The sequence below is a fragment of the Erpetoichthys calabaricus genome, chromosome 8 (assembly GCF_900747795.2).
Source record: "Erpetoichthys calabaricus chromosome 8, fErpCal1.3, whole genome shotgun sequence".
NCBI lineage: Eukaryota > Metazoa > Chordata > Cladistia > Polypteriformes > Polypteridae > Erpetoichthys > Erpetoichthys calabaricus.
In genome coordinates this window covers 76,460,161-76,483,673 of record NC_041401.2, presented here as the reverse complement: position 1 = coordinate 76,483,673, position 23,513 = coordinate 76,460,161, and the positions used below count along the sequence as shown (strand labels likewise).

Here is a 23,513-nt window from a genome sequence, read left to right as displayed (position 1 = left end):
CAAACTCTTTTCTGTGGTTGCTGAGGTCCTGCCTGGAAACATGTAGTCTTTCAAATCTGCTTTCCTAGCAGTCAGTCCTTGGTTAGCTGTTCATTAGTGAGTACACCTGCCACTTTATATTTACCATTTTCAGTGCAGTGAAAAAGTATTTACTCCCTTCCTGATTTCCTCTATTTTTGCTTATTCATAACACTTAATTGTTTATCTCCAAACAAAGTTAGTATAATACAGAAGTCAACCTGTGTAAGCCCAATACACTGTTTTTAAATGATAATTTGATTTATTGAAGGAAAAAAGGTCAACATCCTGTATTAAACGTGATAAAGTAATTCCTCCCTTAGTCACTCAATTAACCCTAATTAAATAACAGGTTAAGCTAAACTAGGCACACCCTAGCTTGATTGCTGCCAACCCTATTGAATCTAAACAGCATGGTAATGTGAAGTTGGCTAAAAGGTCTCAACAAGCAGCACACCATTCCTCGGTCAAAAGAAATTGTAGAAGATGCAAGAAAGAAACAATGAAATGTATCAGCTGCGGAAAGGTTATAGAGCAATCTCTAATAAAACCCTCGGACTCCAGTGAACCACCATGAGAGCCATTATCTCTAGACGGAGAAAACTTGGAACAGTGATAAATCTGCCCAGGAGTTGCCGGCCTAGAAAAATTACTCCCAAGATCCCACTGAAACCTCATATGGGAAGTTCCAGAAGAACCAAGATGAACGTCTAAGGAACTGCAGGACTTACTTTGTTCAGTTAATGTCCATGTTCATGATTCTACAGTTAGAAAGGCACTGGAGAAAAACGGTGTCCATGGGAGAATTACGAGGTGAAAATCACTGCTATAATGAGAGGAACAGAAAGGCTCATCTGATCTGCCATGATCACCCCGAAATACGATGTAGTGTGATGGTGTGGGGATGCTTTGGTGCTCCAGGGCCTGGTTGACATGCCATAATTGAGGGAAGTGTGAATTCAGCTGTCTACCAGAAAGTACGGCCATATCTGGTCTTCGGCCATTGAGCTGAAGCTCAAGCGCAATTGGGTTATATAGCAGGACAAGGATCTGAAGCACAGTAGAAAGTCCAACTCAGAATGGCTAGAGGAAAAAAATATCCCAAAATTATGGTTTTGGAGTGGTGTAGTCAAAGTCCTGACTTGAACCCCATTGAGATGTTGTGGTGGGACCTTAAACAGGCAGTTCATAGTCAAAAAGCCTCAGTGTGGCTGAATTAAAACAATTCTGTAGAGAAGAATGGGCTAACATTTTTCCACAGTGATGATAAAAGACTGAACTACCATTACTGGAAATGTTTAATTGTGATTGTTGCTACTAAAGGTGTCACAATCAAGTGTTAACTTCAGGTGGCAGTTATTTTTTTACATGGGTGATATAGGTGTTGGTAAACTTTTTTCCTTCAATAAATAAAATGATCATTTAAAAACCGTGCATTGTGTTTACTCAGGTTGTCTTATGTATTATACTAGATTTGTTTGGAGATCGTAAAAAATTTATTGTAGCACTGTAACACAAAATGTAAACTACCAGATAAATATAGAAACTACCAACAGTGAGGATTTTTGGGGGGATGACAGTAGGGAAAAAAAAGTTACAGACAGCCAGGATTTTGAAAAACACAATTTAGCCTGTTCTGAAGTGGAATTAAGTAATTTTCCAAATTGTAAAAATACCTTCATTTACAGCTTGACTGCTTTTTTGTTTGTTGGGTCATTTTTTCTGTGCCTCTCATCTGTGTGAAGGTTTTATCTCCTGTAATCTGGAATAAGCAAATTCCTTTCTTGTAATGTTGTACTCGTGTATTGCTTTGACTTCAGGTCGGGCACTATGACTCGGAGGTTATCTACATTTGAAAGAGCCAGGGGAGGAATAAATCGCATTGAGGTGAAATGCCTTGCTCTGCATTAACACTGCACGTTTGAGCTGTGGGGCTGAATGACCTAAAGTTTGGGCTGCTTGGCTCGGGTGTTTTCTAGTGGCAGGCAAAACATTTACCTGCTCTGCTTTATTCTGCTATGCTTTTGTCTTGCTTTATTTTAATGTTGGAATAATTGAAATGGGTGATAATTTCTGGAATTTACTCCACAACCACATGTTCATGGAGGTGTCTTCATCACATTAAACAGAATGAAGAATGCCAGAGCTGTTGCAATTCATGACAACTGCTTTGTCAGCTTGGATTTGAAAACAATCTACTTTGGTGAATAATGTGACATGGCACAACTTGAAATTAAAAAAAAAAAAAAAATACATTTAACCCTAAACACTAACTGTAAACCATTTATTTCAAAGTAATAGGTTTGCAATCAAAACTTTCCCAGACTTTTTAACAATACACTGCTGCTGAGTGGCTTTGCACACAAGGCACCTCCAGGCCTGTGCTGCCATATGAAATGTCAATGTATGCTGTACTTTTCAAATGGCTTAAAAAGTTACAATTTTTTGTGGATTATCTTAACCTAACATTCTTCTTTTACTCTTTTCCCTTTTATTCAGTGGAATCCTGAAGCACTGACGTCAACAGTCTATCTGGAGGATGTTTAATAGACTGCTTTCAGGGGTTTTCATCACTTGCTAATATCACTTGTGAAATGTAATGAAGATCTGAGCCTAAGCATACAGAAGATTTGACAAGAGTTGACGTAGCCCATCAGATTCCATGGACAGCCGCTTGTTACTTCTTACAATCTAACATAAAGCGCCAGATCAATGGTTCTTTCACAAAATATCAAGAACATGCTGCTGTTCGTTTTATTGCTCTACATGTCCCTGCTGCTGTGGCATCTAGCACTAGGTGCTTAGGTATACTCACTGTAGTGCATGAGCTGGCACAACAAATACATCCGCGCAAAAAAAAAAACCAAACAGTCGATAGCTTTGCTAAAAGGTTGGGCCAGTTTTGTACAGTTATGTTTCTTCATCATTTACTTAAGTATTGGAGTTGTTGTCCAAAACAAGACTGTTACCCAATCCCAGTTTTAGGGCTTCTCACATTTAAAAAAGATACTGAATAAGATTATAGATCAGACAGTGCCTGGTGAAGTGTCCTTGGGGGTTCTGAATAACCTGCCTGATTTTTGTGCCATTAATTATGCAGAGCAGTTAAGTGTGATTTGTACTCTTAATTTATAGCAGTATGGAACTTTTCAGCCATTTTCCGGAGGTGATTATTTACTAAACTATTAACCTCATAGATGCTTTTGCAAGAGGTGCATCCTCGTTTCATAAAATCTACCAATCCATCCATTTTCAAACACACTTAATCCATTAAGGATTATAGGTAATGCCTTATGTCTGGGCCCCCAAAGGAGTGTATGGATTAATCATGGTGAAATATCCACACTTTTTTCTCCTGCTACTCTTTTGCACATCTGCTAACATAATATTTCTTTGGCATCTGCAAGTAGGCATTTTGTTGTGCTGTATATATGCACATAGGGCAAAGAATAAACTTCATGATCTTAGCTCCTTAGTATTTCAACTTGCTTATTAAGGCAAAGCATTCTGGGGGCAGGATCATTCTCTTTAATATTATAAACGACTATGTTTTTAATAGGCCAGGTTACATTATGTTAAAAATCAATTTTGAGGAAAAATCGGAGGCTAAAGGAATACTTGACTTGAAAGGTGACGTGCGGGTTAAATAAGCAAATTGTCAAATTACAGAATTGCGAGCAAAACCATATTGACACTCAAGAGATGCACTACTTGGACAAGTTGCCTGAAGATGAACCGCCTTGATCTTTTGTACAAACTGTTTACTGTAAGTTAAAGAAAATGCAGAGCAGTTAAACTCTGGTAGTCAATGAATTTCAGGAGGGGCTGGTGAAGAGCAGGTTAATCTCACCAGCAGGATGATGCAAGGAACGGTTTAAGAGGTTCAATGTAAATGAGTTTGGGGTCATTTTAGTATAAGTTTGACTTGGCAATCCATTACATAATAAATAACAGAAGTATGAGAGTAGTAATAAAACAAAATGGTTGTGTATGGCACAGGGGCGTGAATTGTGCAAGGTAGGATAAGTGACATGAACCTAATTCTGAAAGTAACATGAACACTTTAGGAAAACATTGTGGGTTCATTTGGCAACAGTTAAGTTGGAATTTCAATGTTTTGAAATAAAATGAACTTTTCGTTATTTATATTCTGTCCATGATTGTTAGTGAGATTTTTTTTTTCTTTGTCCTGGAAATCCAAACACTTGTTTAGGCCAAGCAAGTTTAATAAGCTTTAGTTTGGCAGAGTTTTCAGTGCCTAATTTTATAGCTAGCAGGGTGATATGCTCCTCTATTTTTATATTCAATGTTTTTATGTTTTACTTTTGGAACATTATGTTCCAATCCAACATCTTACTGTTCAAACAAAGTTACTGTAGATTCAGTTGGCTAGAAGGTATGAAAACACAACTGCCTATTGTCACAGCTTGCCGACCTCTCCTTGGGTCACTCATGTTGTGTCTTCTTTGGTCTTCCACCTTAAGCCAAACCCCCTGCCTTTTTCATGTGTTATGTATTGTGTCAATACAACATGGAGGGGCAGTTTGAAAATGGCATAGCCTGTTTTGGAGGGGCATGCTTTGTTCTTAGTTGGTAGTCTTTGTAATTTAAAAACACTTGTGAGGTCTTAAGTGCATTAGTCTTAACTCCTTGTACTGTACGTAGAGTTATCCGGGTGCATGGACAGATTGTTTTCTTTTAAATGCAAACAGCTTGCTGACTAGCATCATTTGTAAACATTGCCGAAATTGGTGCCTTTGACAATATTATTTATTCAAAGTTAAAAACTTTTAAGTTTTATGACTTGGGGAACTTCGTGAATCTTGTTGCACAAATGTGACTGACATTTCCCTGTATTATGTGTTGTGTATGTGTGTGTGTTTTTTTTTTTTTTAAATTTGTATTATGAAAGTCAAGTTGCATTGTGGTTTTATTGAACAAAAGTTAAGTTGTAATTTAAAATGTCTGTAAATAAAATGAGTTTTTGACCTGTTTTTTTTTTTTTTATCCATTAAAGGCCAAACAAGATTAGAAAACCTTGATCTAAGCAGGTATTTTAATTACTCCCTGAAACCAAGAAAGCAAACTTGCATACTATCCTATGACCTTACGTGGTCCGTTAACTTCACTTCTGTAGCTAAAATAGCCCAGCAGCATCTCCACTTCCTTCAGTGGCTGTGAAAGACAAGCCTGTCTCCCTCCATTCTCTGATTCTGATTGTAAAGCCCTACAGTGGATAGTGCACACAGTTAATGATCAGTGGGCCGTCCATTAAAAACCTCCTTGTAAAGTGTTGTATTCGCAAAACCAATAGCATTGTGAAGGACCGCTCCCACCCGTCTTACAGTCTCTTTGTCCCACTTCCATCTGGCAGTAGGTACTGTAACATCCAAATCAGTTCTGCAACATAAGAATTTTGACAAATGAGAGGAAGACATTCAGTCCATCCAGCCTGTTTGTTTAGCTAAAGGCTAAGCTGTCCCAATATCTCATCCAGACCCTTCTAAAAGGTTGTCAAGGTTTCTGATTCAACTACATGTCTCCGCAGTTTGTTCCAGACTCCCACAACTCTTTATGTGAAGATGTGCTTCCTGGCTTCAGTTTTAAATGCATTTCCCCTTCATTTCCAGTGATGTCCTCGAGTATGTGATTCACCCTTAAACTGAAAGAATGTTGTTGGATCTACTTTATCAATGCCTTTGGGGATTTTAAATACCTAGATTAGGTCCACAGGCCGTCTTCTCTGCTTGTGACTAAAAGGGTTTAGTACACCCGATGCGGTCTTACTGTTGCCTTATAGAGTCAGAACATAACGTCCCTTGACTTAAATTTAACAGGTTTTCTGATAATCTAACATTGTATTTGCCTTTTTAATTGCTTCTGTTTATTGCTTAGCCGATGAAAATGTTGTCAATATAAACCTCTAAATCCTTTTCAGAGGTTGCTTTCTGTATGACCGTGTCTCACATCTTTTATTTATAATCGATGTTCCGTTTGCCCAGATCGACCACTTTGCACTTTTCTACATTAAACTATATATTCTAGGTATTTGCACAGTTTTGAAGCTTGTCCAAGTCTTTTTGAATTTTTTGCTGCAACAGTTTCAACTCCAAAAAACAATCATGAGATGCAAAGCAAGCCAGTACATGACCAGCTAACTTGATCCACCATACAATATGTTTAATAAAATTTTGACAAGTAATGAATGTGTGAGAAATACTAATTTGTTGTGGGATATAAAACATGTTGATGATGCTCTCAAAAAAAAAAAAAAACAGCTTTGGAAATGACAGGTGTGCCAGTATGATGTGTTGTTTCATTGACATCAAGAACTTGCTTCTAATTAAAAAAACATGCACCAAAAAAGGAGGTCTTCTGGGAACGAAGTATGAGAACCCCAAGTTAGCTGGTCATCTTTAGCCTTGTTTTGATAACCTTTTATTGTTTGTCCGCTGGTTCAGGAAACTCTTAAAAAGCAAATCAATTACATTGAAGGCAAAAGACATTTGTTCTACTAGCAGCAGTAACTGGTAAATAAGAAAATGGCTGGAAGGAAAACCTGCAGCAATGGAGCCTGACACCACTGCTTTAGATTGTCACTCCTTAAATGCCTGTAATTTTTAATTACTTAATTCTTAATACACATTCTTCATCCATGACTCTGGTCATTGATTAGTAAGAAAATAAACTGAAAATGTCTGGAGACAAATCTAAAATGTGCAGTTTCATTGGATGAGCTTAAGAAGACTTGTCCAAAAAGGCAAAAAAAAAAAACTATCTGCTGCTCTGTCCTGCTTCAGTTATGGTATTCTTCTGTGAAACCAAGCAAGTAAGATGTTTAAACTGAAAATTCTCATTAGTTCAACCTTCTTTATTGTGCAGAAGAAACAGATTTTGAGATACAGAGGGAACGTATCACTTCTGGTTATAATAAATAATGAAGATTGCTTTAAAAGTTTTTCAATTTTGAAACTATCAGTAAAGTATTAGTGGCCTAGCACAGAAGTAGACTCCTGTACGGTTTAGCAGGGAAAATTATTTTAAATTCACTGAGACTACAGGAATACATTTAAGAATGCAGTTTCACAAACATAAATGATCCGCATCTCTAACTGCTTTTTCGCCGTACAGAATGTCCTAATATTAAAGGGAAATCAAATCTAAAAAGAAAGAAGCTAAACACTTTTTTTTCTTTAGAATTATTGTAGTAGTTTCAAAGAATACATAAATAAAATGGAAAAACCAATTTAGTAAAAATTTAAATCTCTTGAATATAGCTAAATTGATTTTATAACTGAGGTTCTAGTTACATTTATTACATTTACCTGTCCTCCAACCACTATTCAAAGATTGACATCTGCAATTTAGTAGAAACGGCAGGAAGAAGCAAAATCCTTACTGGATCTTGTTCAACCACTAAAAAAACTATAATAGAAATAGTCTGCATAGGAGAAAGGGATGGTTCCAAAACAAACAGTAAAAGGCTTGTTAGGTTTATGCAGTAGTCATTTGAGTAATCCAATTCATAAAGATAAATAGTTGTGATGAATACAGGTAGTCATCTGTCCTTGGGGATGCCTTACACCCCCTCAGCCACACTGGAAAGGAATCTTCAGCAGCATTTGTAGATTTAAAGGTTGGTCTCTTACTCAAGTTTCTCATCTCCTTCTTCCACATCTTTGAGGCTCAGCACCTCCAGTGTTCCTTTCCCTTTTGTCTCGCAGCGAACAAGCTCATCCATCTCTCTGAAGCACCCAGGGTCAATAAGGCATACCTTCAAAGCGATGGCCAAGGGAGAAAAAAAAAGGGTGCAAGAAACTTTTGTCAGATGGCCAGGCTTCTTGGGAAAAGTCAGTTCATTATACAGAAATTTTAAAATTTTGTGCTATGTTTGGCATTGAAATGAGACTCGCTGGTTACCTAGGGGTAGGGTTAGGCTTAGAACAAAACATGGAAGGTATAGCATGTTACCTATAGTTCTTTTAAAATAAACTAGCTGTGTTACCCATCTAAGACGTGTTGAAATCCAAGTAATCAACATCGACCTCAGTGTTAATGTTTGCAGTGCCGTGTGTCTGTCTGTTGCTGTGTCTCTGTTACATAACATTTGTTACAGGATTTGTAAACGCAGTGCTGATGCTTATGATGGATCATCTGGTGGACAGCGGTGATGTTGCAACCAGAAAGTCACTTGCCCTTTTATAAAGGTGGATGTATTATCAAAAAGAATGAAGTCCAGTTGTTTTGCCTTAATTGGCTAAATGTTTTTAGAAGAAATTAATCCATATATTGTCATGGTGTATCGAAAGTTGCTATTATAGTTTAAGAGTATGTAGCTGTCCACAGTAGATGTTGACAAAATTACAAGCAGGCATGCATCAAGGGAAGGTGTTAAACATTTACAGCAATTCAGTGAAGTTGATCATTAACAATAAGAGGATATTAAACCACTAAAAAGGGTCTGCTTAAAGCAGGCCAGCCTCTCTACCTAAATAAGCTAAAGAAGGAATTATGAACCTGAGTAACCAACCACAAAGCCATAGGGCAATTTTCATAGATATGAGAGAAAACACCCAGAGGACATCAGTGTTTGTGAATATAGCCATAAAGAGAAGTTCCTAAATGTAAGCAGTTCTCCTGCCTGTAATTTGCCATACTAAGACTGTGAGGGAAATGTTTGTCTGATGGTAATAGAGAGAAAAGCCAAGCAAAATGACACCTTTTATTGGCTAACTAAAAAGATTACAATATGCAAGCTTTCGAGGCAACTCAGGCCCCTTCTTCAGGCAAGATACACAACACGGTACAACACCCTAGTACTTCTGATGGTAATCAAACTGATAAAGCAATGTGAACACAGCAAATAAAGCATAGAGTCTGTTTTTAACATTATCATCATGTTATACATTCATTCATTCATCGTCCAACCCACTATATCCTAACACAGGGTCACGGGGGTCTGCTGGAGCCAAACCCAGCCAGCACAGGGTGTAAGGCAGGAACAAATCCCAGGGCAGGGAGCCAGCCCACTGCAGGGTCATGTTATACAGATATATTTTTTTATTTTAACTGCAGGGACTCGGCCCTTTATGTCACAGGGAACAGCAAATGGAATCTGTTCCTTAAAAACTGCTTCAATGGGCAAAGCAATTTCAGTGAGGAGGAATCCATAAATATATCTGAATTTTGAACCAAAATATCTGCCGCCACTAAAGTATGGGCTTTGGGGCAAACATTTAAAAAAGATTTGGTTTTAATTTATTTTGCACTTAATATGCTGTGTAAATTGAGAAAAAAAAATGTACTTCTAATTCAGAGAGTAAAAGGAACAATTTTACAATTTTCAACTGTACAATCTTTTATAAGGACAATAAGGAAAGTACAGAATGTTCATAGTTGGATTTGTAAGGCTTACTTACCATCTCCAGCTGTTCATCAAAGTCTTCACTTTCTACCACCTGGATCAAGGACTTAAGTTTTTCTTTCAGCTTCTTTCCATCCTTTGCGGGTAGAATAAGACGCAGCCTCATGTGTGCTCGCTGAATCTGCATGGATTCCTTTAGCTGGCGGATCACTTCCAGGGCCTAAAATGACAGTCTGTAAGTGGAGGATCTAACTTGGAGCACAAAGCTACTGCATCAGGTAAAAGTTTATATAGCTGTTGAAAACCTCAGTCTGCACTATATGCTTGGAACATTTGGACTGACTTAACATTTTACAAGTAGCAAAATACTAAGCAACAAATAGATGGACCATTATTGTTTTTATAATTTATTTGCTTTTTACTACCCAGGTGAAGTTATATGAACATTAACATTCATGCTTCCTTAAAATCTGAAAAACTTCTTTAAACCCAAAAACCTGAATGAAAAAAAAAGCAAAAACTGTTTAAAATGATGGTTTCTGTAGTGATCAGGAATATAGTCCCTATGATTCCATGCCCTATGTTAGATCACTGTGAATTCCATTCTATCCCTAATCAGCAAGACAGTACATGCAAGTTCAGCATTTCCAAAAGCTGTACTTACTTAATAGAACTTAATTAATTGAATTTATATAGGACTTTTCTCACTACTCAAAGCACTTTACATAGAGAATGGGGGGCATCCACCTGTATGATGTGACAACAGCCATTCTTGTACTAGCACACTCACCATGATTAGGGGGACAGAATGAACAGGCCATGAAGGGCAGTTTAGCTAGGATACTGGGGAACACCCTACTCTTTTTGAAAGGTGCTTGGGGATCTTTTATGTCCACAGAGATTCAAGACCTTGGTTTTACATCTCATCTGAAGGATGGCACCAATTGTTCAGCACTGCACTGGAGCATTGGGATTCACACACAGACCACAAAGTTAGCACTCCCCGCTGGCTTCAACACCATCTCCTACAGCAGGAACCCAAACTCTCACCCAAGCCGGCACCATGCAATTTCCATACACTAGGTCTTTCTTTGGACACGCAGTATCACCTGTACCACTGCTTTTTCCACTGATTTTTAGTTAAAGAAGGCAAAGATCCTAGTTAAACACTAATTAGGTTTACCAAAACAATATTATCTTAAAGTTCTAAAAAGCATTACCAACAAACCAAATACACTGTATGGACAAAAGTATTGGGATGTCTGACTATTACACCAACAGGGACTTTTAATAGCATTGCATTCAAATACATAGAATTCAATATGGAGTTGGTCCCCCTTTGGGGCTACTGTAGCTTCCGCTCTTCTTGGAAGGAGTTCCACAAGATTTCAGAGTGTTTCTGTTGGAATTTGTGCCCATTCATTCTGTAGAGGATTTATGAGGTCAGGCAATGATGTTGGATCAGAAGTCCTGGCTTGCAATTTCTGTTCCAGTTCATCCCAAAGGTGTTTGATAGGGTTGAGGTCAGGGCTCTGTGAGGGCCAGTCAAGTTCTTCCACATCGAACTCATCCAACCATGTCTTTATGGACGTTGCTTTGTGCACTGGGCACAGTCATGCTGGAATAGAAAAAGGCTTTTCCCAAACTGTTTTCACAAAGTTGGAAGCATAGCGTTGTCTAAAATGTCTTGGTTTACTGAAGCATTAAGATTGCCCTTCACTGGAAGTAGGGTCCTACCCCATTATCCCTCCTCCACCAAACTGCACAGTTGGCATAATGCAGTCAGGCACGTAACATTCTCCCGGCATCCTCCAAACACAGATCACCCATTTAACTGCCAAACCGAGAGGTGCGATTTGTCACTCCATCCAGTGGTGTTATGCTTTACACTACATCTGACACTTGGCATTGGACTTGGTGATATGAAACTTATGTCCAGCTGCTCAGCCACGGAAACCCATTCCATGAAGATTTTATGCTTACATTAATGCCAATGGAAGTTTGGAACTTATCAGCTATGGAATCAGCAGAGTGTTGGCGACTTTTACGCACCATACACCCTTAGCAGTTGTTGACCCTGCTCTGTGACATATGCAGTCTTCCGCTTTGTGGCTGAGTTGCTGTTATTCCTAAAAGTTTCCACTTTCCAATAATACCACTTACAGTTGACTGTGGAATATCTAGCACGGATGAAATTTCACCAACCATCTATTTGCAAAGGTGGCATCCTATCACAGTACCACGCTTGAAGCCACTGAGCTCTTCAGAATGACTCACTTTGTTTCACAAATGTTTGTAAATGGAGACTGCATGACAAGGTGGTTGATTTTATACACTTGTGGCAATGGGCCTGACTGAAACACCTGAATTCAATAATTAAGAGGTGTGTCCCAATTCTTTTGTCCATTGAGTGTAAGCTTTCACCAAAAACAGCACACTTAATGAGTTTGCAAGCTAAATCAGTTACCTTGCCCCGCTCACCTGTTGTTTTGTGCTCTTGTTGGCCTTGACAGAATAGTGGATATCCTTCATGGCACGTTCAATCAGACTCACAGGGTAGGGTCTTTTGGTTTCTGGGTTGACACACTTTTCTGCTACAATGGTTGCAATATCACGGAACATTTGCTCTAGCTGGGTGTGCCGCTCTTTGTCAGAAACTTGTAGTTCACCTTTGGCTAGAATCTTAAAATATTATTGAAACATGAAAAATTGATAAACTTCAAAAGTCATCTCTATAACAGTATGGCTAATAAAAGCTAGGGAATAAAACAGCCCATATTTGTCTCGTATTTGTATGCTCATGTCAAGAGCATACAAACTTGTGACGATTTTCTGACATTGACTGGTTTCAATATTATAATTCTTCATGATTTACTACATGTCTCACATAACACAGCAGTATAGTAACTATTAAAAGCCACATACTGTACCTACCATAGACCAAAGGTAGAGAGTCGCATAATCAAATTATAAAACCTTTTCAAGTATAATAATTCTAAATGTAAACACTCAGCTGCCACTTTGTACACTGTACTTAAAAGTGACTCTAGAATAAAATTCTGAGCATCTGATGGTAACTGCTAATGTGCCTTGCCTGCTTGCAGATTTCTGTCATGTCTTCAGTGCCGAAGGCTTTGGAAAGGTCTTCTTTCTTTGCTACTTGGCCTTTTGACACATTGATGAAAACAGTGTGAGTTTGGAGGACTTCGTCAAGGTCTTTCTCTCTACAATGGGAAAAAAAACAGTCTGCATTATATTTGCTAGAATACCGCTGAAAGTAGATATATGAAATCCTAGCCCACATACTTCAAGACATAACAAAAATATATTAAAAAAATCCAAAGTAATAAGTTGTTCATATAAGCTCCATTCTGTATCTCAAAGGTGTTTCACTTTAACATAAAACTGAGTTGCAATTGCATAGTAACAAGGAAGCGCATGAAAACAACAGAATCTACATGTCAACACTGTCTTGGAATCAGCCTAGCAATACACCTAGATATTTCATACTTATTTTTTGATGAGCAGCTTTTTATTTTTGTTCATCACTTTCATAATTTCAAGATGTGATAAAATAAATCAATAAAAATCTGACACCAGCTACAAATTTCTGTAAAGTTATTGTCCCCTGCACTTTTTTGAAAATTGCCTTCTATATTCCATTGCTGTATTTGCACCCTCTAAACGTGCCAAAGACGTGCCCCATCTCTACTGTATAGTTTTGATTTATGAGGCATTAAAAATGGAAAACATCATTCATGCCTATACTGCATTAGTGTACTTCAAATGCATATTGCCCATGTATGATAAAGTTTACCATAAAAAGAATTATACCACTGGAAAGACCATGGCTTACTTAGTATCTTTGCATATAGTTGAACCAAACTATATTTACTAAGGTATCAAGCATTCCATGTTTCATACAACATACAATATGTTCACAGACCTATGTAATACAATTATAAAAAATTATCAGTGAATGCATATGTATTTTATGTCTAAATAAAATGTATTTAATTTATTCTGCTAAACCCAGTTCTGTAATTTAAACAAACTGCAAAGAAATAGTGTCTTCTTTAAGAGCTTAAACAATGCACCGTTGTGGTTTTACACATCATTTGGAAGTTTATACTGTCTGCCAGTTTATGCAAGTAGTGCATCAATGATCTTCAGGATATGCTCAAGAGGGACCCAACAGATATTCTCTCTCTTGTGCCCTCCTGTAAGCCTCAGACAGACTATGAGGATGCATTAATTTGTCTTTAGATCTTGTTCCTTTTCTAATTTTGAACAAACGTTGTCCATCCATAACTGCTGGTCACAGACACACACAGCGTATTTCCCAAGATTTGTACTTGTCTCACGGACTCCTGATTTCCCAGTAGTTTGATTTGTTTCTTTTGGATAATTCAAACTCAAATCCTCAATGTAACTAGGTCCTGCTAACCTGTAGATGCTTTTGCCTGAGTCAGATAAATGAGTGGTTGTGTCTTGTTCCAGGGAACGGTGACTGACCTAGAAACTCGTGTCTACAGTTTGTGACACTAACTCTTTATCAGTGCAGATGAACTGGATGTTCATTACGGTTTGGTTCAATTTACCTATTTCGTATTTTGTGCATTTCCTAATTAAGTCAGTGGCAGAATTCTCTTTATGGTAGACTTTGTCATATATGGGCATTATGCATTTAAAATAAAGATAAGAAATCATTTTTATTTTTTAAAGCCTCATAAATTATAAAGGTTGATTTCTTTAGGATAGGCACCTAGTTGATAAAGAAGAACAACTATAACACAAGTAATGCCTATTAAAACGTGAAAGATCTTATGTGGTTTAGTGTGAAGATAAAGGGGGCCAAAGTGTCTCTAAAACACAAAAATAATATTTTAAATCAAATTTTCAGCAAGCTATAAATTGGCAAATATGCAAGTATGTGCAAATTATTTTAGTTGTTAAAGACCTATAATACTAAATAACAATCATGACAATGTCATGCATGTACCATTAACACTTTAAAATTTATAACTTATAGAACTTTGTCACTTTTCAATAAAATTAGGGCCACCTCGCCTTTTTAAAGCCCACCATATCTCAGAAACTAATGAAAATACAAGCCTACGATTTGGCACACTGGTAACTGGGTACAATGTTGACTTGACACAGATTCTGAACTGCATTAACTGAGTTTTGAGACGTTACAGTTAAGGATAAATCATTAGCTTCTCAAAACAAATAGAACATTTTCCTAAAATTCTGTCCAATGTTAACAACATTCATGAAACCTTACAGAGTAAAATATTTATCAATGTAAAGCCCCCCCCATTTGGTACATCTGGGACTGTGTAAAAATCTTCTAGATTGTTGTAATAAAAAATATTGAAAAAAGGGAGTTTACAATGATTAGCCCTCATGTGAATAACTTAAATTTTCTTATTGAAGTTTTCAGGTTTCAAACCACTCCTGAACCCCATATGACTTGTTTGCCTCAATCAGTCAGCACGGAGCTCAGTAAATTGGCTCAAATGAGCAGGGCTTGTGGCACTTTAAGGCTAGGCTGAGAGGCACCACTCTTAAAATTTTTTGTAACAAGTATCTTCATCATGCTAAAAACCAAAGGATTAAATCCGGACCTCAGAAAGAAGGTAGTGGATGCCCATTTTAAGAAGGAAGGCCATATACTGCCATTTCCAAAAGTGCCAGTCTCCAGAACAGCTGTATGTTGGATGCACTCTGTTAGAAACAAACCTTGATGTGGTTGCAAGTGCAACATTTTGATTTTGTATAGGAAAATCATCAGGGATATCAACAAGAACCCCTGGATCTCTGTGAAGCCAACTATTGGTGAACTGGCTTCTTCTGGATTAGAAGTCTCAAAAAAGAATGTTGTGTTGCTCACATAGCAACACATCAAAGCCAGACTGAAGTTTGCCCAGGACCATCTGAAACATGGGGATGATTTCTGGAAGTTAGTCCTTTGGTCTAATTAGACACAACTACAGTTGTGCAGTCACATACAGTAGATTGTACTTCTGTATGGCGAAAGAAGTGAGAGCTCATCAACTGTAAAACGTAGTTCACACAGTTAAACATGGAGGAGGGAGCATGATGCTGTGAGGTTGTACTGCTGCATCAGGCACAGTGAATCTTGTTTGACACATGACATCACAAAGAAGCAAGCTTATGTTGAGATTTTGAAAGATAATGTGAAGAAATCTGCTGCCAGTCTGGGCTTAACCAAGGGTAAAATGCCAGGACAGGGGTTGACAAAGTGCACTAATGTCTTTTTTCCCTCCTCTGCAGATCACCAGAAGGAAAAGACCACATAAACCCCAATCAGGTTTCACTTCCGTTTCCAGACCACACCCTCCTACTAATCTCACGTTCGCCTGTTCCCTGTTGGACCTTCGTCTTCCTTCCCACTATCTATAAAGCCAGCCACTTGCCTTCTCCAGTTAGTCCCTTCTTGGACTTGGCCGTTTGAGACTACTCTGCATTCACTGTGTCTTTTTGAGAAACTATTATTAATATACAGGGTGGAACCCCAAACTTTTTTCTTTGTCTCTTGTGCTTCTTCCACACTGGGTAAGCTGGAGCAATTTGCCAAGGAGGAATAGGCTAAGATCCCCCAAGAGACCTGTACCAATCTGGTTAGAAACTACAGTAGGAGGATGCTGTCAGTTGTCATTCAGAAAGAGTACACTATTGACTATTAATTGTCAGAGGGCTAATAATTTTGTCCTTGCCATTTTTGTTTTTTCTTGTTTCAAAAAATGTAAATAATTTTTAACTAATTGCATCAGTAAAATATTTTCCTCAAACTTCTTGGGAAACTTGTCTTTATTCTTTAGGAAGTAAACATCATGTAAACACTTCTAGTACTGATCACTTCCTCAGTAAAGCCAATGGTTCTGTTTCATTACTATTGGGGAGACTAATAATTTTGTCCATAATTGAATGTTATAATGACATGGGAAGGAATGGGGGTACAATGGTTTAGTGCTGCTGCCGTACAAATCCATTGTCCTGTGTTGAAATCCTGTGGTTGGTCACAATCTGGGTAGAGTCTGGATGTTCTCCCCGTGTTTAATTTCCTTCCACATTCTGATGACAAATAGACATCCTTCATTTTTAAATCATCCTTCTGTTATGAAAGAACATGCCAAAGCAGTTCCCAAGCACTGAGATATTGTGAAATTCTTTACATGTATTTTTACATGTAGATCCATCACACATAGAAACTGGTAACCATGGAGTTTACACTGATGGATACATTTGCTCAAACATTAACCGTTGGCATCCGTTCATCTTATTTTCTAATATATATACTAGGGGGCTTTGCTCGCACACCCCTGGGTTTGGTTATCCGGATATACAATTTAAAGAGATTGTTATTTTCATGGAAATTGTTACATACTCTTTCGATTCTATGTTGCATCGCTTCTCCGTGATCATAAATATACACCTAACCGAATTGTGGTTTCTTCAAAATTAAATTTGTCGTAGCTTTAATTGTTGCGGGACCACGGATTCTCATAGTGTATGGTCCATTATTGTGTAAATCCACGTTTTGAGCACTGCATGATGCGAACGCGAAACTTTTATTGTAGACTCTGATATTTTGCCTGTAGTATTTGTGGATTTCACTTTCACGAAACAACAAATCTTTTAATTCTCGTGGATATGCCTCTTCACTGGGAGGCAACACTACTTTTCCCTAATGGCAACATGAATTTGACGATCTACAAGTCTCCGACTTAACTTTAAAGCCTTACAATATCTATATACTTCTGACATATCACCTATGTCCATATATTTGATCTCTTTTTGCTGTTCCGTTATTTCACAAAGTAATAATTTCTGTTTGTTTGTGCTAATGCGATCTTTACTTTCTTTATTTTTGATACTTTCGAATTTTACTACTTTCATAATCTCTAACCTCCTCTGCATGTGTATTGCGCCAACGTTTTTTTTTGAGCCTTTCGAATTCCACTGCTTTAATAATATCTAACCTGCTCTGCATGTGTATCGCACCAACGTTTTTGAACGTCTTTATGAAATCTTTTATTTCTGACCCTGATTGGACATATGAGGTTTTCAATTCCACTTGGTCTGAGCTGATTATTACTTTCCTTATTTTCTGAATTTGCACATAGATTATTGTTCTTTTGTGCATTCTTTTTTGCCTTCTTTTCGACATGCTGCTCTTTCTTCGTCGCTTAATTGTTGACGTGCCATCTACAACGTATAAAATTTTTAAGAGCTGGGAGCACATGAAGTGTGTCTGCCAAAAGCATTCCAACTACTGAGAGGTTAGATGTCCATGATCTTGTTTTAAATTGGTTGTAAGTAGGGCGTGATGTGCAAAAGTCACCATCTCACGGGTCTTGCTTCCAAAGGTTGTAAAAGTAGTCTCGCAGGACGTCAAAGCGTCTTTCCGAGAAGATCACTTCTCGACCCAAGATTTTTTTATTATAATATACAGTGTATATATATATGGGACAGAAGCAGACGCGTGCTGCAACTTGGTCATCTATAGTCACCCATCGAAGAAGCACTGGTAAGTTTAGATAGTAAAATCTTAGAGTGGAGTAGCACATGTCTGCTTAATAGTCTACCGTCACCACTACCGAACCGTATTCAGTTACCCCTACACCACCTCGCGTGTACGTATAACGTATAAGTAAACTTTTTTTTTTGTCAATTTTATTTATAAAATTATAACCCTTGCCAAGATGCCAAGAAATTATTTTACACTTTCAAGTAAAATTGCTTTGCTGGATAAAATTAAAAGCCAGCCATTTAATACAAGCCATCGTAGGCTCGCTGAGATAACTGGTGTACCAAAATATACCATAGTGCGTCTCTTACAACAAGAAAATCAACCGCGTGAGGAATGGGCATTACAGAAAAGACGAACTGCAAAGGACAAAGTACAAACTTACAAAAACAAAAGACAGACTACACTTGATGCATTTTTGCAGCATTAAATTGTATGTACATACCTAATTATTTTACTTTAGAATTTATTATTATTTTTTCTTCACAGCTTATATTACTTTCTTATAATTTATATTTGGGTTCACTAATTTTATTAAAATATTGAAAGAAAATTATTTATTGTTTAATTTTATGTGGAATTCGCTTAATTGGGGCGGTCGCTTAATTGGGACAAAATGTCCTAGTTCTAATGTGTCTCAATTAAGAGGAATCGACTGTATATATAATGCAAAGTTGACTCAATAGTTCATCAACAAAAATACTATTTCTCATTTACTTAAAAAGTTGAAGTTTGACAGGATTGTATATCCAGGACATTACATATATGCTAAAAAATTATGTATCTGTATCTATATCTCAGTGTTTAGGTGTTAAAAAAATACATACTACAATAGAAAAACTAAATACCACAAAATCTTAAAACTTTTTGAGTTGACTGCAATTTGGCCATGTTACAGGCAGTAAGAAACTTTTCTGACCCATATTTTATTTGTCGATGTTTATTAATATTATGCTAACTTACTTGCTTGACAGCAAGCGAATGACAGCAGCACTAACCAAAAAGGTGAACGGACGACTGAAGTTGAGGCAATGCCCTGGACAGGAGAAAACAGACATGATCGCGTTTGCCTCATACAGTAAGGTGTGTAATGGAAAGAGAAAGTTCAGTTAAGCTCTGGGAAGATGCAAAGTTTAATAGTTAGCAAGCGCTATAAAGGTCAAATGTTTGTGCCATATACTGTGGATCTGAGTGTTGGTGTTGCTCCACTAGAAGCAAAAATGCAGTAAGAGATAGAAGTAGAGGTGGAAGTTGTGTCTTCGATTCCAAGACAAGAGGAAACTGACAGCATCATTTTAAACATAACAGGTTCCCCACTGCTCCATTGTAATAAAGTTAAAATGCAATTCAGTTTTAGAAATTTATAGTGTGCCAATGGCTATGTTAAAAAAAACTGTAAGATTAAACATATAACAAACACAAGAAGAAATACTTCAATAAATGTCATGAACAAGTAAAAATCTAATAATGAGAATAATATATACTCAAAATTCGCATCATTCCTAGTGATTATCAGTTTCAATTCAAAAGAATACACGCTCCTGTAAAACTGTTTTGATATTACCATCAACAAAAGCCTATTGCTCGAACGTTTTATAAACTGTAGCATATTCAAGAGTAGATAGATAGAACGTTTTATAAACTGTAGCATATTCAAGAGTAGATAGATAGATAGATCTATCTACTCTTGAATATGCTACAGTTTATAAAACGTTCGACACCGTTTTATAAACTGTAGCATATTCAAGAGTAGATAGATAGATAGATAGATCTATCTATCTACTCTTGAATATGCTACAGTTTATAAAACGTTCGAGCAATAGGCTTTTGTTGATGGTAATATCAAAACAGTTTTACAGGAGCGTGTATTCTTTTGAATTGAAACTGATAATCACTAGGAATGATGCGAATTTTGAGTATATATTATTCTCATTATTAGATTTTTACTTGTGACCTAACAATGTTAGTATTATTACTTGACTTTATCCAAGGCGAGTTACAACATTTGAAATACAATTGGTTACATTTTTTTACTTTGTACAGGCAGGTGAAGTGACTCATTTATGGTCACACTGTGTCAGTAGCAGAATTTGAACCTAGAACCTGAGGATTTGAAGTCCTCGGTCCATACTCTTAACCATTGCCAAAAAAAATTGTTTTTGGTAAAAACCCTACGAACATTGTATACAGAAAAGCGCTAGTTACTTAATACTTCTGATACACCCGATTAACCGACAGCACTATAACTTGAGGCCCACTGTCTTATGCAATTTCCCGAGTTCAGCCGGGTAACACAGCCAATCCAGAATCAAATGTAAACACGCTACAATACATACGCGCCACTCCTCCAGCTCATGACTTTATTTTTGTAGCACGCGATTTCAAACCTCTTTCCTCCCTTCTTCATCCTTACAACTGCGACATTGGTCAGTCGGATTTGGTTGGTTGGCGTGAAAATCGACATTGTGCCGGTCGCGTTAAATGAGAAACTACGTTACTGCTGCGGACATATGTCTAGATGAAGGCCACTGTTAAGAAGGGTGTCACGGCGTGAATCTTCCGTAGGAAGCACAGCCTGAAGTGCACCGTTCCGGCTGCAGACAGATGTGCAGAGCCCGCTGAAGTGTATTCATTTTTGTACTGTATTAAGAGACTTCGTTCTACACAATCGCGTGGTGACGTAATGCTTATTAAAGAAAATAAATACTTGCAGAGTGTCCTTCTTTTATTTGTATTTATACTATTATACTTCTTGTTATGTGTGTTTTAGTGCCTTTTTGCCTGCTGCTGTAACCCTGCAATTTCCTTCGGAATGAATAAAGTTTCTATCTACGGATATCCCCTAATATGTATTAAAATAACCCAGTTTTTCGCGTATAAAGTTGTAACCGCAGGTGGTTTGTGTAAATGCACTCATTTACGTGCGGTTATTCTCCAAATCAACCCGTTAAGTATACGCATAAAACGAGAAAGTTGAACTGGAGTTTTAAATAAAGTTGTTGATGTCCCACAATGCAATGCAATGCTTTAGCCACAATGGTTGCCTCCTGATGAGAAGAGTTGTTTAAAGTTTTTTTGGATATTAATGCATACTTTATAGCAGTAAACAAAATTAGAAAACTAGGAATATATTAATAAATGTCAGCGATGTGGTTGCTTTCAACGGCGTTCATGTCGTTGTTTTTTCAAGCTTCGGCGGCGCAACAGAAAGGTAAGATGAGTATGAACGTTGTTTAGTGGCGTGGTGACAATTTGAAAGTTAAGTGTTTGGAATGTGGTTAGTGAATCAGAAGAAATGTAATCAGTTGTTAATCTCTGAAAAAATGTGTGGCTATCAACAAAGGCCAAATTCAGTCAGCAGAAAAAGCAAAAATGTATATACTACAGAAATGTTTTCCTCGTGTGCAGTATTATATTAAGTACTGTACTATGTTCCAGGAGCTTCAGTGTACTAAATATTATCCCTGACTAAAAAACACCCGTTGTTGTTGTGTGCGTGTTTTTATTTATATATATATATATATATATATATATATATATATATATATATAATTTTTTTAAATTTTTTTTTTGAAGGATATAAAGAATAACGCATATGGGCCAGTGTGCTGAAGACAAAGGCTCAACTTACTAACACTCCACCTAGTTCAGGAGTAGCTAGCTCCGATCCTGGAGAGCCACAGTGGCTGCAGGTTTTCATTCTATTTTCTTAATTAGTGTAAGTTTTTGCTACTAGCTAACGTCATTCAATTTATTTGCCTTTCGGGCAGAACAACGTTAGTCCTTGGAGGGCCGCAGTGTTTTCAGGTTTTTGTTCCAACCCAGTTGCTTCATGAGTAAATCATTCATTGCTGATGAGGCACTTATTGCCATTTTTCTTTTTCATTTTAGTTGTCTTGCTTGTTAAGATTTTGAACCATGAATTGCTTATTTTAATTTTAAACCGCAATATTGTTTTAAACTGTTACTTATTAGAAAATGACGAAGGAACTAGCAGTTCTTCATCTAGCTTCTCTCCATTTCCAACCGTGTGTATTCACTATTTGGTTTAATTAAGTACTCAGAAGGAAACTGAAGAACTGAAAATTACTTGGATGATACATGTATCATTAGAAGGGGTGGGGGGGTTTTAATCTGATTTAAGATGGAACTGACCTGGTAGTGTTAAAACACTAACAAGCCATGAAATTATATAAGATCTGTTACTGGTGAGGATTGGCTTCTAATTACGCCACTGGGTCGCAACAAAAACTTGCAGCCAATGCAGCTCTCCAGGATCCGAGTTGGCCACCTCCAACCTACTTTGACTGTGTTGGCAAATTTCTCAGGTAGGTTTGTCGGAATCCCCCCATCAACAACCAACTTCCCCCATTCTCTAGAAGTAAGAAAAAAAGAAATCCTGAAGTAATTTGCATGATTAAACACTGTTTCAGAAAAGTCAATGTATTGGCTCTGGAAACAGTTCTAGTAAAATTTATTATATTCTGGTGGAAAAATCCCTCCTGGCATTCAATGTGGATTATTGTACACCATTATTATTATACTTGTTTCGGCTGCTTCCATTTAGGGGTCACTGTAGCGTATCATTTGTTTTCATCTGTCCTTGTTTTTTACATAATTTTCTGCCACACTGCATGCCTTCATGTCATCCCTCACTACATCCGTAAACGTCCTGTTTTGGCCTTCCTCATGCCTGGCAGTTCCATCCTCCACGTTCTTTTCTCAATGTACCCCTCACTACTCCTATGCATGTGTCCAAACCATCTCGATCTAGGCCCTCTCACTTGGTCACCAAACAGTCATTAATCCCTGGAAAGCTACTTGTATTTGTACAGTGCATTCCGGTATCAGTCGGCATCTAAATGTTGCTTTTTCCATGGAGCATTTTTTTTTCTACAGATTGAACTCTGGAGAGTTTGCTCCGACTCTATTTTAGAGATCATTTTCTTAGAGTAGAGGTTCTCAAATGTTTTCATTGTAGGACCAAAATTAGAAAATCAGTACCATACTGGGACTCGAAGAGGATTATTATCAAGGTGATAGCAGGGTTATAAAGGCACTTATAATGGCTATATAATAAAGTAATTTTCTTTTCACATGTTTCTCACATAAATATTAATAAAAGAGGTGGGCAGTGTCATGGGGCAGCAGGAACCCATCCCAGAAAGCCTATGGTGCAAAGCAGGAACAACCTCTGGACGGAATGCCAGTCCATAATCGCATGCATAATTTAGCATTATCAATCCAAATAACCTGCCTGTTCTAGTTGGAGAAAACACGCTTACACACTGGAAGACCATGGAAACTCCACACAGCAAGCACTTGGGGCTTGAACCTGAAACAATTCATTCAAAAATGGAATAGATTGCAGAGGTATATCCTTGCCAGCAGAAGTGTAAGATGTAGTAAAACTGAGTGAGAGGAATTCTTTGGGTGTTCTGCAAACAGGTAATGATCTTTGAAAGGACTGTATGAAAGGTCACTTGATTCATGGCACCAGTTAAGGAATGAAGCACTTCAAAAATTAATCTTTGCGGCTTATTTACCTAACTTTAAATACCTTTATTTATTTTT

At 37.4% G+C, this 23,513-nt stretch overlaps 3 protein-coding genes across 5 annotated transcripts in view; 2 read left to right on the top strand and 1 right to left on the bottom strand.

Annotated features, from left to right (window-relative positions):
- nf2b (NF2, moesin-ezrin-radixin like (MERLIN) tumor suppressor b) overlaps positions 1-2,991 on the top strand; it is a 58,846-nt gene extending 55,855 nt beyond the window's left edge. For 2 of the 3 annotated variants that reach the window (XM_028806825.2, XM_028806826.2), the window contains exon 17: positions 2,518-2,991. In XM_028806825.2, the coding sequence (XP_028662658.1) occupies positions 2,518-2,565 (48 nt within the window). In that variant the 3' untranslated portion in view covers positions 2,566-2,991. Of the gene's footprint in view, positions 1-1,838; positions 1,906-2,517 lie in introns of all 3 variants that reach the window. The other variant, XM_051930731.1, reaches the window with a different exon arrangement.
- A 3,877-nt stretch (positions 2,992-6,868) lies between these two features.
- On the bottom strand, positions 6,869-20,500 carry sbds (SBDS ribosome maturation factor). Its single transcript, XM_028806822.2, has 5 exons — positions 20,276-20,500; positions 12,477-12,606; positions 11,864-12,064; positions 9,438-9,602; positions 6,869-7,792 (listed from the first exon to the last, which is right to left on the bottom strand). The coding sequence occupies exons 1-5, from the start codon at positions 20,401-20,403 to the stop codon at positions 7,664-7,666; spliced, it is 753 nt and encodes a 250-aa protein (XP_028662655.1). The 5' UTR covers positions 20,404-20,500; the 3' UTR covers positions 6,869-7,663.
- A 446-nt stretch (positions 20,501-20,946) lies between these two features.
- Positions 20,947-23,513, top strand: part of tyw1 (tRNA-yW synthesizing protein 1 homolog (S. cerevisiae)) — a 206,991-nt gene continuing 204,424 nt past the window's right edge. The window contains exon 1 of the mRNA XM_028806820.2: positions 20,947-21,150. Within this exon, the coding sequence (XP_028662653.1) occupies positions 21,078-21,150 (73 nt within the window). The 5' untranslated portion in view covers positions 20,947-21,077. The remainder of the gene's footprint in view (positions 21,151-23,513) is intronic.

Excerpts from the sequence above, each read along its gene's own strand:
- sbds (XM_028806822.2), bottom strand. The coding sequence starts at position 20,403 with ATGTCGATTTTCACGCCAACCAACCAAATCCGACTGACCAATGTCGCA. Across the intron at positions 12,607-20,275 it reads ATGAGCTGGAGGAGTGGCGC|AGAGAAAGACCTTGACGAAG; the intron begins GTATGTATTGTA and ends TTCCCATTGTAG. Across the intron at positions 7,793-9,437 it reads TTGATGAACAGCTGGAGATG|GTATGCCTTATTGACCCTGG; the intron begins GTAAGTAAGCCT and ends ATCGCTTTGAAG.